We start from the raw sequence: 14,271 nt of genomic DNA, 5'->3' as shown, positions 1-14,271 counted from the left end.
CCATCACATTGTACAAGTTAAATGGGTGGAGGAAGTCAAGTGTGTAATATCAATTATATCTCAACTCAATATATTCCCAATAAAAATCAAAAAGCAAGTAGACCGACTAACCCATCGCTGAAGCTCAGAGCTCTCCAATGTCTCCTGTGGGCCCTTGATGAAGGGGAAGAGTAGCAGGCTGAAGGCGTGGTGGGGCCAATACAGCCTTGTGATGGACATGCAGGTATGTTCTTGACTACCCTTCATCTGAACCCCCCCCTTTTTTTTTTTTTAATATTTATTTTTGAGAGAGAGTGAGCAGGGGAGGGGCACAGAGAGAGTGGGGAGACAGAAGATCTGAAGCAGGCTCTGCAAGGACAGCAGAGAGCCCAATGCTGCGGGGCTGGAACTCATGAACCACGAGATTGTAACTTGAGCCAAAGTCAGACACTTAACCAAGTGAGCCCCCCAGGCACCCCTAAACCCCCTTCTTATGCTTGGAAACCTCACACAAATTGAAGTTGAAGATAAAGCCCACCCCTCACCATATAAAAGACCAGATACTTGCTTTCCCAGCATTCCCCTTGCAGCCATATAACCAAGGTTTAGCTAATCAAATGCCTCTGCCAGGAATTTCTGAATCTAGAGCAAAACAAGAAGGAAAGTGGAATACCACTGGTGGCAACAGGGGCATCTTCACAACACTCTCGTTCCAAGATAGCATTTAGAGTGCTTTTTTAACTGCTCAGACTTAGCTGCCAACCAGATTTTTTTTTTTTTTTGAGCTTTTCTATTACCTTCTTAGTGTTGTTTTTTTTTTTTTAATTTTTTTTTTCAACGTTTATTTATTTTTGGGACAGAGAGAGACAGAGCATGAACGGGGGAGGGGCAGAGAGAGAGGGAGACACAGAATCGGAAACAGGCTCCAGACTCTGAGCCATCAGCCCAGAGCCTGACGCGGGGCTCGAACTCACAGACCACGAGATCGTGACCTGGCTGAAGTCGGACGCTCAACCGACTGCGCCACCCAGGCGCCCCATGTTTTTTGAGCCCAATAGTTCAATAGTCTTTTTCTTTTATCTGTCAGAATCTGTTCTTAGGATTGATCTATGTGGCATCAGGGACCCTGGAGCACTGGATCCCTCTGGGCAAGATAAAATATCCTGGTAGCTTTAGCCCTCAGCTTACAATCACTTGGGGGACAAACACTTTATGCTCATTTCATAGTTCAGTCATCAGAATTACATCTACTCCTCCATTCCAGAAGCATAAAGCATTAGATATCCTAGCTTCTAATTCTACCTCTCTTCCTTTTCCTTATGACTGTTTTTTAGATGTTAGTCTTTAAAACGTAGTAATTTCATGATTTATCACATTAAAAAACAAAAAACAAAAAACTATGCCCAAGGTGGGGCAAGATCAAGAGTTGCATGCTCTACTGACTGAGCCAGCCATCAATTTGTTTCCTGCCTGGAATTAATAGGGCTTTCTGAATCTTACTGCTTATAAATTTCAATTCTAGAAAATTCTCAGCCTCTTTAAAATATTCTCTTCTCTGGATTTCAGATTGTATGTATTATACCTTCTTAATCTATCTTCCATGTTTTGTTCTTCCTATGTATTTTAATCCTTTCCTCAGTTTCCATTTCTCTGTATCCCTGTGTTCCATCTTTGTAATTTCAAATCTACTTCCGGTTCATTCTCCTTTTAGATGTGTCTAATCTGTTGCTTAACCATAAAGTTTCTTTCTTTTTTAAATGTTTATTTATTTTGAGAGACAGCAAGATAGGGAGAGTGCACGCTCATGAGAGAGAGAGAGAGAGAGAAAGAGAGAGAATCCTAAGCAGGCTCCACACTGTCAGCATAGAGCCCAAAGTGGGGCTCAATCCCACGAACCATGAGAGAGAGAGAGAGAGAGAGAGAGAGAGAGAGAGAGAGAGAATCCCAAGTAGGCTCCGCACTGTCAGCATAGAGTCCAACATGGGGCTCCATTCCACGAACCATGAGATCATGACCTGAGCCGAAGTCAAGAGTCAGATGCTTAACCGAGTCACCCAGGTGCCCCATAAAGTTTCTTCCTTTTTTTTTTTTTTTTTAAGATTTTTAAGTAATCTCTACACCCAACATGGGGCTCAAATTCACAACCCCAAGACCAAGACCAAGGGTCGCACACTCCACCAACTGAGCAAGCCAGGCACCCCAACCTTAAAGTTTCTAACTTCAAATAGTATATTGTTCATTTTTAAAAGCTCTACTTTTTATCAAACCAGTTTGGTCCTTTTAGATATTCTTTTCTTTAGTCATAGTTTCTCTTTAAATATAAGCAAGATATTTTGTTTTGTATTTTATATTTCTAACATCTGTCTTTGCTGGTCTGAGTCTGTTTTCTATTGTCCCCGATGACTCTTGCTCATGGTGATTTCTTCCCTTGTGTGCTTCATATTTTCACTGAAAGCTCACATTCCTTCAAATTTTATCTAAAGGAACTCCTTGAGGCTTGAGTTTCAAGTACAACCCTCCAAGTGAAGATTACATTTGCTTCTGCCAGGTGCCTGGAAGCACTACCAACCTGAGACCACTTCAAACTGAATCATTAATTAGCTTGAGGATTCTCTAGTCCACACGGGAGTAGGAACTGTAGACCCAAACAGTACCGACAACCAGCTGTGCTTCTACATTACTGGGGAAACTTTCTGTCCTCACCTCCTCTCTCCCTCTGTATCCAAAACCAAAACTACATAGGTGAGCTGTGAGAGTGGTTTACCCTTTCAATGATCGTGTCTTCTTTGAGGTTTAAGTAGGAGGGGTCTCTGGTCTGATTTCCCACTTTATGGGAGCCTTAAGTTTGCTGCCAGCCCCCACAGATGGCCCACTGAAACAGTAGTTCTAGGCCGCTCGAAAAACCCACCAAAAAAGAATAATAAAAAGAATAACAGGAATGTTTACAATTTGGCTCTTACATAAAGTCCCAGCACTAGGAGCTATCAACAGACTTTACAGCCTTCACTAGCCTCAAGATCACTCACTCACTCACTGGCCCTTTTTCTTCTACACCACGATCACTGGTTTAAAGCAAGGATGGGAGAACATGAGGACATGATGAACCAGATCCAAGCAGAGAAAGTGTGCCAGGACAGAAGGCTGGGCTGCTCTTCTTGTCCAAGAGCCCTCTGGTCATCTTTGAGCCAATCTAGCTCAAGGGCAGCTATGATCCTTGCCCTTTCATGAAAAACAACTAGAAGAGGCCAAGCCCAAGTCTGTCCCCATAGATCCGTTTCTCACTGGGGCAGTGGCAGAGCTGAGAACCGTTCCTCATTACTCTTTGTTCAAAGGGAGATGTCTCCGGTCCTTGCCTGCATTTCGGCGCCTCTTTCGACTCAAGAAGCTCTCTAACTTCTTACTACGTTTCAACTCCTTGAACTTCTCAGCTAGGACCAACTGGCGCTGCTCAGCTAGAGAACAAAGAGAAAGAAAGCAGGTAAGCAAGGGAGGAGGCACTCCTCTTTTCCTTTCCCCAGGTCTGTACTTCTCAACCTCGATGCTGGGATACATGACTTGGTTGGAGTTCACTGGTGTGTGCAGCAAGCAGATTTTTTCTACCATTCCCTGCTTTCTCCATTAAACCAACTATGAGCTCCTTCTATGTGCCTGGCCCAGCATATGTAGGGGAGGCGGGAGAGATAAAAGCAACACTCCTTGCCCATAATCTATAATTAGGGATACAAGAATAGTTACAAATTAACTCCTCCCTACCATTTCTATTTTCCTCCAACTTCCCATGGGATCCAGCCTTCATGACTTCGTTAGGGAGCTCACGGACCCCCAACACAGCATGCTGCCTCTATGGCCGCCCAAGCCTGTCCCTGTAACCAGCCTGTGACAGCTGTGCCCCACTTACATTTCTTCAGGAAGTATGGCCGATGGCCCTGCTGGGCCCGAGCCCGCCTCTCCTGCTTCAGGGCCAGGCGCAGCTCCTGCTGCCGCTTGCGTTCCTGCTGTGCCAGTTCTTGCTGCTCCTGAGAAGCAAAGATGAGGTGGGTGGATGGGTGAGTAGGAGGGACTGTGAACCACCTCCCGCGTGCCCTGAACTGTTCTCCCCGCCCACCTGCGATTCTGACCCACTCACCATTCTCTGGAGCAGCTGCTGCAGTTTCTCGTGCTCCTGCCCTGAACGGTGCTTCTTCAACTGCTTTTTCACAAGCTCCACATTATAAAATGAATATGACGGTTAGCAGTCTGCAAACGTCAACCAAAATGTTGTGCCAAGCATTATACTAAGAGGTTCACGTTTGTTAATGCAGTAACACTAAGAGATATGAATTATTTTATTATCTCTTTATGATTAGAAAAGTGAGAAGTTAAGGAACCTGCCAATGGTCACACGGCTGGTAAACTAATGAGCCAGGATTTGAATAGAAGCACATTTGGGAAGAGTTAAATCAATTAAGCAGAAATAAATCTGCCCACCACTATGTTCCCTGTTCCCCTCTGCCCAACTCAATAACCTGTACCCGAGTTTCCCACCCCTGGAATCCCCATGAGCTAGTCTAATGTTCCAAACCTCTTTCTCTTTGGCTCGGATGTCATTCAGGAATTGATACGTTTTGTCAAACACCTCAGGATTATATTCCCCTGACAGATCGTCAAAGCGGGGGTCCCGGGCTACCTTTGGAAAGAACAGAGAGACTATAAATGAACTGTTCAATCTCCCCTCACTGAGACAGCCCTTCCTGCTTCCTCCTCACCTTCTTACTGACTGGAACAACTTGACGCAAAAATGGCACCCGAACCTTGGCTGACATTTCCAGAGGCCTACGGAGAAATTAAAAGACATGTCCAGGGTCTCCAGTCCTTTTTTGTTTTTTTTAAGATTTTATTTTTAAGTAATCTTTATACCCAACGTGGGGCTGAAACTCACAACCCCAAGATCAAGAGGGGCACCTGGGTGGCTCAGTCAGTTGAATGTCTGACTTCAGCTCAGGTCATGATCTCACGGTTCAGGAGTCTCAGCCCCACATTGGGCTCTCTGCTGTCAGCCTGGAGCCTGCCTGGGATCCTCCATCCCTCTCTCTCTCTCTCTCTGCCCTTCCCCCAATTGTGAGTGCTCAGTCTCTCTCTCTCAAAAATAAAAACATTAAAAAAAAAAAAAAAAAAAAAGAGGTGCACACTCCACTGGCTGAGCCAGTCAGATGCCCTGGCTCTCCAGTGTTGTTTTTTGTTGTTGTTTGGTTTTTAACGTTTATTTTTGAGAGAGACAGAGTGCCAGTGGGAGTTGGGCAGAGAGAGAGGGAGACACAGAATCTGAAGCAGGCTCCAGGTTCCAACCTGTCAGCACAGAGCCTGACGTGGGGCTTGAACTCACAAACTGCAAGATCATGACCTGAGCCAAAGTCGGCCCCTTAACTGAAAGGGCCACCCAGGCGCCCTCCCTGGCTCTCCAGTCTTGATCAAAGGCCTCCCATCTAGGAATGCAGACACCCACCCAAAGTCCCAGGTATTCTCAAATTCCTGGGGCAGGCCTTGCTCCTCACCTGTGCTTATCTGCAACACATGCATTTTGGACAGGTGGTCTAGAACTTGGCTTCTTAGTATTGTTTCCAGCTACCAACTGTTTGTATGTCTTAGTCCCCACTTTGTTCTGCAATTCCAACAGCTCTTCAAATGACATGTCAGATGTGTCTGTGGAAGGAGGGATGGGGACACAACTCAGCACAGCATCTCCCAGCGTTACAGAGACATCATCCCACCCTCATTCCTTAAGTAACTGACCCTTTCCAAGATCCCCATCAGGCCAATCACGACAGGCTTTAGGCAGCGCAGGTTGCAAGAGTGCTACACTGACACCTAACTTCCCAACCATTCCCACCACCTGCTAAGGAAGGTATACAAATGTACGGTTGGGGGTAGGCCAAGCCACAGTCCATTCTTTTTCATTTTCTTTTGAATCCTGCCTTCACGGTCTTCCCCACAGGGCATGTCTTCCTTGCTCAGTTACCACTGCCAGTGCTCTCCTTCATACTCTCAGCACCTCTCACCTCAGCCAGTGCTCTAGCCTCCTAACTGGTCTTCCAACCACCATCTCCTCCCAAAGTGATGCTGGACAGGCTGGACAGGGGCATCTAAAATGCAAAGCTGATCTCATCATTCCTACCCCTTTTCCATACACATATGCTTCAGATCACATCACTTTAGAACTCAAAACTCCCTAATAGCTTCATCTTGATCAGAGTAAAAGCTACAGGCCTTATAGTGGTTTGAAACCCCCCATGTGACCTCACCCCTGGTCTCTAATCTTGAGTCCTATAATCTCTTTCCCACTCCTCTCAACTAGTCTAGCACTTACTGAGCAAGATCTATGATCCTGCCTCAGTTCCTTTGCATTCGATGTTGCCTCTGCTTGGAATCTTTATCCAGATGTATTTACTGTTTCCTCACCTCCTTCAAACGGTTGCTCAAATGTCACCTACTCAGTGAGGCCTTCTGTAACTACCTAAAATTGCAACCCCTCCCTTGCTTTCTCTCCATAGCCCTTATAATCTTTTTGAAAAACTGAGGTATAATTCACATGTCAAAATTCACCCTTAAAAATACACATTCCTCTGCTTTACCTTTTACTGTATTAATTTACTTTTTTTTAGTCATCCTTTCTGAAAGATAAGTTCCATGAGAACACGATTTTTAAGATTTTATGTCTAACTTATCTATACATCCAATGTGAGCTTGAACCCACACCTCCCAGATCAAGAGTCACATGCTCTACTGACTGAGCCAGCCAGTCACCCCAGAACAGGAGTTTTTGACGGCTTCTATTCACTACTGTATCTACAGCATCTAGAATGGCATCTAGAACAGCCCGCACACGATAGATGCTCAACGAAGATTTGCGAAACGTGTTCAATCCTGACCTACTAACCCCCAGCAACCAATGCCTCCCCAGACTGTACTTTTACACACGCGTTTTCTCTCTGCGCAAAACTCTCATCCTCCCTTTCAGAAACTGCAGGCTGTCCTAACCCAGGAAGCGCCTCCTCACACCCCACTGTCCCATTTCGTCGGCGGCGCTCCCCGCGGTGGCCTCTTACAGAGAACTAGGCAGTTTCACGGTCACTGCGCCGCCACCTACCCTTCCCCCCGCCCCGCGCTGCCCCTCGGCCCGGCACGAGGCCCTCACCCTTCCGCAGGACCCCGGGCCCCACGCCCTCGCCATCCTCCTCGACTCTACTGGCCCTGCGGGGAGACCCGAGGGCCGCCGCGACACGAGAACTCTCTCTCGGCATTGGCTTGTGGGACGCGCCGGGAGCGAATGGCGCCACTTCCGCCCTTGTGCCTCCCGCCCCGCCTCTTCCGGCTTCTCCGGGAGACGCGTCTGCGCAAGTCGGTGGTGGCCAGGACACTCCGGCGGGATGCACGCACTCGGTATGCCGTCGCCACCTTTTGGCCACATGGCGCTGGACCCCGCGCTCTAGAAAAGCCAGGGCCAGGCCTTGGTGGTATTTGGTTTCCTTTTGCTCTTGGCAGAGAAGCCAGAACCTGGCAGAGAAGCACCCTGTCCTTTCGCAAGCTTCTGCCATCCACCCCCATCGTATTCCACAAAAACAGATCACACGTTTGGAGATTTTTAATCCATTTTTATAAAATCTGAGCTGGCTGGGAGCGTCAGGGAACAGCAACAGCTCAGGGAAGGGTGGGATTATCTGCTGGTCCTCGCCTCCCCAGGTCAGGGAGAATGAGGGTTTCATGGCAACAGTTGCAATTCCTCTCAGCTCCCAATCAATGCTCTTGACTCAAGCAGGGGGAGGGGGTGGAAACAAGGGTGGGGGAAGCTCCTGAGGCTCAGGCACTGCTTGCTTCTCCCTAATCCCCATTCCCTTCACTTCCCAACAGAGCTTGGCTGGCCTGGGGCAGAGCAGAGGCCCAGGAGCAGTTGGAAGGAGGTGTATGGGACAGAGCACCAAGGGGAAGGGGCCCTCGGCCCAAGGGGGTAGGGAACTAGCCCTCCCCCCTACAGCTCCCCACCGAGTTCACAGCACAGGAAACACCTCTAGTCCAACAACTCCACGCAGAGGTATACCGAGTCCAGGGACCAAAGGGGCAGGCAGGTGAGGGATGGGGAAGGGCAGTGAAGATAATAGCAGGCTCAGGAAGGGAGGCGGCAGCAACTTTCTCCTACCCATGGGAGGAGACGATGGGGCGACTGATATTGCTGTTGGTGGTCATGGCATTCAGCTCCCACCTGGAAGGCCAACAATGACAGGCAGAAAGGGCACAAGAGTGGAGCCTCCACCCTCAAGCCCAGAATTGCTCAAACAAAGCTATGAACACACCAGTCCCTTCAACATCCTAAAGCTCAACCACCCACAGCCACCTCTTTCTTATAGCCTTACTGTTTGACATGATTGTTAACAATCATGGCCCCACCCACCACCAAATCTGGTTATCACCCACTAATCCACCTGCCAGCTCATGTAGACTTCCTATCTATGTTTATATATGTGTGCTTATGCCCAACTCCTGGAAAAAACCATCTGTATACACACCTCAGTAAACTTCCCACCCTACCTTTCCCCCTCTGCTCAGATCCAACCAGGAATGCCTGTTTTTACTCTCAACTCCCAACCCTTTAAAGGCCCTGACTCCCCTCTCCTAGGCTTGTACAGACTTCCCCAGCCCTCCCACCACATTAAAATTAAATCCCTTTTTTCTCCCTTTCTTTTTGACAATTCTGTCATCCTACAAAGATTTACCAAGTACCCCCTTTATGCCAAGACCCTCACTACAGTCTACTTGGTATGAAATACTTGCACATGTGTCAATCCTGAGCAAGCCCATGAGCCATCAGTTCAGCCTTGTATACTTCGTGTCACCAAATACTGAACACCACCACCCCTCTCCCCCAGGCAAGTAAGAGTTAAACTGAACTGATACAGGAGAGGGAAGTGTCCATAATGACCCTGAAGGACACAAGTATACACCAAATAACTTTTGGTGCTTGATTTGGACCTAAGAATGGAATTCAAAGGGAAGTAGCTAGGAAGGACCTCCCTTAACTCTGGAACTAATATGATCCAAAGATTCCTATACTTGTCTTTACTTTGCAGCTAACTTCAAAGATTTAATTGAACTTTCTCAGCATGTTAAAAACAACCATACAGCCTCGGGTCTCAGGAAGTGATGCTTCTGAGCTTGGTTTGAAACACCGGATTTTTTTTTCTTCATATGATTTACCCAGCTGATAATCCTGTATCTCCTTTGCTCTCACTCTCAAGTACATTACATCTCCAGCAGAACAAAAACTTCTGTCCCCTCTATACTGAGAAACAAGTTCATCTGATCACACACTCTCAACCAATCCCTCCTCTCCAACCACTCACTGTACCTGATGTCATGGGGCAAACACGACTGGTCCAGGTTATACTGAATCACGGCCAGTTTACACAGAGTCTTCAGACTAGGGCCTTTGAAGGAGAAGTCAGAGAGAGGAATACGCTCAGAACCAAGGAAAGGCTCCACTCCTCAATGTCACCACCCAAAGACAGGGACACATATCTGGAAATATGTGTACTTACTAAAGTCCAAAATGTGTAAATCAGAATGATCTATGAGGTCAAATTCATCTCCCAGGCCTTCCTCAGGAGATGGACTATAGGGATCAAAAAAGAGATTAAGGAAGGAGGAAAGACTACCCATGAGACCCTCCTCCTCAAATGCCTCGCATGCAGTCAGATTGGGCCCTTCCCCAAGCCCTCCCACTTTCCTCCTAACCTGGTACCCCCAAAGAGAACAATCTTGTCACCAACAATACAGCAGCACTGGCGCCGGCGGGGACATGGCCCCTTCCCCTTCGGTTCAATCTTTTTCCAGGTAAAGGACACTGAAGAGAAGTTTATATGGAGGTTTAATACCCGCCCAGTCCAGACATCCTCCCTACCCCCATGCTCACCCTCACCTATTTAGGATTATTTTTTCCCCTCCCCCAATTGCTCCTTGTTCTCCCCTTAAAGGCAGTGCTCTGGGGGCGCCTGGGTGGCTCAGTCGGTTAAGCATCTGACTTCAGCTCAGGTCACGATCTCTTGGTTTGTGAGTTCTAGCCCCACGTCGGGGTCTGTGCTGACAGCTCAGAGCCTGGAGCCTGCTTCGGATTCTGGGTCTCCCTCTCTCTCTGCCCCTCCCTAGTTCACACTCTGTCTGTCTGTCTCTCTCTCTCTCTCAAAAATAAGTAAACATTAAAAAAAAAAATTTAAAGGCAGCGCTCTGTACCAGGGTTAAACTTCCAGAGGTCATGGAAATGCCGGTTCAGCCTTGCATTATAGCCACCAAAGATATACAGCTCCCCATTATAACCAACTGGAAGGAAAGAGAAACGTGAAGAGTGTGAGGGCAACAGGTGGGAAAGGGGACCCCCACAGAGACCCACAGACACTCACAGGCTGAGTGGCTCCGGCGGCCCTCAGGCAGCACTGGAGTGGGTGGACAGTCCAGCCAGGCCTCAGTCCTGGTGTCAAAGACACGGATGCGGTTGCAGTAAATCTCATTGTTGGAATGGAACGGCCCAAAGCGGTCGGCACGGCCCCCAAAGACATACATGTGACTGCCCAGCATTGTAGCTGAGTGAAAGTCCCTCCAGCGTGCAGGGTTGCCCTGGGCAGGAGCAGAGAGATAAAAGAGTGGGAGTCAGCACGGAGGCTAGGAGGGGATCTGCTCTCACTGAGCTTCCTATGATTTCTTCAATTGAAAGTAAGGATCTGGGAGGAAGAAGAAAAGGCAGACCTTTGTACAAATAAGGGTCCATGTCATGGTACTGGTATCCAGCTTGTGAATGTCATTGGAAAAGCAGTCCGCCTGAGTGGGAAGAGAAAGGAAGTGAAGAAAGGAATCAAAGAGGGGATCCGTGGTGACCCTCTGACTCTTGGCCTCTCCCATCAAAACCCGCAAACAAGCCAAAGCCTCCCATTCCACCACCCTTAATTTCCCTTTTTCTTATTCTCACCCTAAAGCTCTAGTTTGCTCCCAGACATACCAGCTGCTCGTAGCCCCCGAAAATGTACATGGTTTTGCCCAGGACACAAGCTGAATGTCCATCCCGGGCCCCAGGAACTGTTCCTGACACTCGCGGTGTGGACCACTTGTGAGTATCTGAAAGAGAGGAGAAGCTGGGTCGGTAAGCAACCTCTGACACCACTCCCTCCTAGACTCTAGAATGCCCTCAGCCCACACCTTTCCCAGCCCATTCCCCGGAGGCATCATTTGGCAGAACAGAGCCTCTCTGAGATCCATACTCACTGACGTCAAAGGCATAAAGTACATTGCAGGCTCCTTCGGTGTCATTCCGCCCGCCCCAAAGGAAGACCATGTCATCGATGAGGACGGTCGAGTGTCCATACCGCATGTAGGGTACCACAGGAGCCTGCCCACGGATGGCAGGCCTCACTGGGGGCAGCTTTGTCCAACGCAAGGACACTGTGGGCACAGTTCTGCTCAGCCCTGGAAACCTCCTTCCAGGCTGTTCACCTTTTCCCAAACCAGACATTCATTCCCCCATCCCCTTTGGCCATGGGGACTGCCACCAAACCTCATTCAGCTGCCCGTTCCCCTCCCTGACATGGGTACCCAGGGATGGTCCCAGCATTAGCTTACCTGCATTGAAAATGTGTACATCAATCTGCCGCAGTGTTTCATAGTCTTCACCAGAGCAGTAACCCCCGAAGGAGTATACCCGGTGCCCAACAGCCACTGCAGCATGGTTCACCCTGCGGGGCCCGCCCTCCAGGTGCACTGTCCACCGTAACATCCCCTGGGTCACTGGTTACAGCAACATGCCCCCCCGGCACGGCCTGCTGCCTCTGCTACCTGCACACAAGTTATGGCCATGGGCTCCTCAGGCAAGGTCTTTATCTGGCTCACCAGGACTCTGCCCAGGACCAGCCCTTGCCTCCAAGCGTCACCCTGGTGGCCCTCCCACACCACCTTTCCAAAGCTCAGGTAGAGGTCAGGGAGCTAGCCCTGGTCCTGTGTTCTCCCACAGTGAAGGGCGGGGCGGCTCTGACCTGATTGACAGCTCAGAATTTGCTGATCAAAGGTTCAGCATGGTCATCCCTTACTCATGGAGGCTTCACCGTGTCGCTGGCCTGGCACAAGCTGCAAGCACCGCCTGCCCTTCCCAGGGCAGTGCATTCTCTTGTCTCTCTGGCTCTGCTCCGCTTACTGCCACCTCTCTAAGAATCTGTGCTCTTTAAGGTGGGGAAAGGGATCTCAAAATACTCAGGGCTATTAATAGTGCAGCCAACCCCAATCGGTCCATTGAAAGCTGGCATGGGTGCTTCAAAGGAGAAAAGCTTTTGGCTCTTGGAGTGAAACAGTCCCCCCATCCAGGGCAGGGTGGATAGGGTAGGAATGATCCAGGACAGGGGGCTCCACGGATGGTAAGCCCCTCAAAGGGAGCTCTCGTCAAGCTAAGCTGTTGTCATCAGGGTCATCCAGGGCCCCTCACAGGCACGAGGAGTTCCTTTAACAGCTGTGCCTGGTATACTGCCAAGACTAGGAACTTAAGCCAGAAAGGTATGTGTCTGCTGGGGACTGAGGGGGTAGGGGTAGAGAGGAGGAATTTTCCCCTCCTGCTACTTCTCCAACCCCGCTACTGTAATAAAGAACAAGCTGTTTCAGCAGCTCCTCTCCCACTTAGATCCCTGAAAGGGGAATGGGGTAGGGGTGTGTGTTAGAAAAGAGAGAGGAAGGGGCGGGGTGTGGGGGAGCCCTTGGGCAGGACAAGAAATAGACTCAAGCACGACCTGCCAAGCTAGTGATAATGGGTACATTTGAAGGCTCTGTCAGACAAATGTTCCTCCAATGGGTATTGCCTTCGTTGGCAGGCACCTGCTGGGTTTGAGTGGATCATCTGCTCCCTGCTCAAGAAGCCCTGGCAGAGCGAAGAACCTGGCAGAACCTCAGGCATAGAGAAAGCAAGTAAGGGAGGCCCCTCATAAGAAAGAGACACGGTTTTCAGCTGGCTTGCCAGCCCCCCTCCCCCTTCAACCTCCCTCAACCCCCCATCCCATGCTTTAAATAGCCAGCCTGCCAAACCTGAAATAGCCCCGGCAGGAAACCACTCTCACTTCATTACTCCTGTTCTCAATCCAAAAGATCTTGGATCTGGACTTGTGGGGACAGATAGGAGGTTGAACAGTTTAAGAATGTGAGTCTTTTGTCTTCCCTCATAACTTCTACTCCCCCCTTCAGCTATGTCAAGGTAAAAAATTCACAGGGGAAGACAGAAGCAATTCCATCCAAAAGTGGACAGATTCTTAGCTGCTTCACAATGACAACTCAAACTCATGGAGATAAGCCCCTACTGTCTCAGGGGCCCCATTTGTCTCTGGGTCTCCTGGATCATTGCTGCATTCTCAAGCTTCCTGCGTACCCTTCATGTACCTATCCCCCTCCCTGGTCTCTTGCAATGTCCACTCCCCATTTCTGGCCCTTCTTGATCTGTGAGCTTTGCAGTTTTCTCCTTTTTCCTTCTCCCACCGCACCAAGCTCCACCCCGACAGCCCTCCATTTTCCCTCTTCCACTAAGGGGAAAAAGGCGAATATTCACTGACCCCTTTCGGCCAGGGATATTCCTCCCTGCCTATGACGCTATCCCTGTCTTCTTCCAGTCATCCCAACACTCCCCTCCCCCACAATGCCAGACCCTCCCCTCCTTTTTTTACATTATCCTCAGCTTCCCCGTTCTCCTCATAGCCCGGTCTTCCTTCCAATTCCCTTCAGTGCCTCTGCCAGCCACCAGGTCCCCCCCACTCATTTCCTCACCATCCTCCCCCAGTCCTTCTTTCCCCATTAACACTCTCCTTTCCCATCATCCCCCTAGTTCCCTCCCCACCCCCACCTCATCACCCTCAGGCCCCTCCCCCACGACGCCAGCTCCAGGTATGGGCGACCCCAGCCCCTCCAATTTTCCTTGTTCTTCAACCCATCCCGGGCTACCTGCCAGGCCGGGCCGGGGCGGGGCCGCGGATCCTCGCGCTGCCTGCAGTCTAGAACCCGTTGCGCGCCAACCGACGGCTAGCTCCCCAACGAGATAAACACAGCCAGACTCGGTCCTTCCGGCGGGCAGCCGTGTGCGCACGTGCAGTCAGAGCTAAGTGCCCGAAGCCTACCGGGACTTGTAGTCCACGGGTTTCCAGAGGGACGTGAGGGGCTGAGGAGTGGCCAGGAGCCGAGGGAGGTTGTGCGCCTGTGCATATATGTGTCAACCCCCCCCCCCCAAAAAACCCTGGGCATCACTGGGTAATGTAG

General features: G+C 49.6%; 1 protein-coding gene across 8 annotated transcripts; it reads right to left on the bottom strand.

The window, feature by feature from the left end:
- Positions 1-2,909: 2,909 nt before the first annotated feature.
- Positions 2,910-14,255, bottom strand: KLHDC3 (kelch domain containing 3). 8 transcript variants are annotated; one of them, XM_043591450.1, is made up of 15 exons: positions 13,960-14,153; positions 11,614-11,826; positions 11,260-11,436; positions 10,997-11,112; positions 10,747-10,818; positions 10,404-10,617; positions 10,237-10,323; positions 9,742-9,850; positions 9,546-9,619; positions 5,511-5,658; positions 4,725-4,791; positions 4,541-4,645; positions 4,106-4,180; positions 3,878-3,995; positions 2,910-3,431 (listed from the first exon to the last, which is right to left on the bottom strand). In XM_043591450.1, the coding sequence occupies exons 2-15, from the start codon at positions 11,765-11,767 to the stop codon at positions 3,295-3,297; spliced, it is 1,653 nt and encodes a 550-aa protein (XP_043447385.1). In that variant the 5' UTR covers positions 11,768-11,826; positions 13,960-14,153; the 3' UTR covers positions 2,910-3,294. The 8 variants fall into 8 exon arrangements, with proteins under 8 accessions (XP_043447385.1, XP_043447378.1, XP_043447381.1 ...); XM_043591443.1 differs by lacking the exons at positions 2,910-3,431; positions 3,878-3,995; positions 4,106-4,180; ... (1 more) ...; positions 4,725-4,791; positions 5,511-5,658 and adding exons at positions 7,593-8,212; positions 9,356-9,434; positions 13,057-13,130 and having other exon boundaries at positions 13,960-14,255; XM_043591446.1 differs by lacking the exons at positions 2,910-3,431; positions 3,878-3,995; positions 4,106-4,180; ... (1 more) ...; positions 4,725-4,791; positions 5,511-5,658 and adding exons at positions 7,593-8,212; positions 9,356-9,434; positions 13,089-13,130 and having other exon boundaries at positions 13,960-14,162.
- Positions 14,256-14,271: the final 16 nt, after the last annotated feature.

Source organism: Prionailurus bengalensis, chromosome B2 (genome assembly GCF_016509475.1).
Source record: "Prionailurus bengalensis isolate Pbe53 chromosome B2, Fcat_Pben_1.1_paternal_pri, whole genome shotgun sequence".
Classification (NCBI taxonomy): Eukaryota; Metazoa; Chordata; class Mammalia; order Carnivora; family Felidae; genus Prionailurus; species Prionailurus bengalensis.
The sequence above is the reverse complement of the archived record's forward strand: the minus strand, read 5'-3'. Positions and strand labels throughout refer to the sequence as shown.

Bases quoted from the DNA above. Each gene is read 5' to 3' on its own strand.
- KLHDC3 (XM_043591450.1), bottom strand. From the start codon at position 11,767: ATGTTACGGTGGACAGTGCACCTGGAGGGCGGGCCCCGCAGGGTGAAC. The intron at 9,620-9,741 runs GTTAGGAGGAAA...TGATCCCTATAG, and splicing joins GTTCTCTTTGGGGGTACCAG to TCCATCTCCTGAGGAAGGCC. The intron at 4,792-5,510 runs GTGAGGAGCAAG...ATTTCTCCGTAG, and splicing joins TGTGTTGCAGATAAGCACAG to GCCTCTGGAAATGTCAGCCA.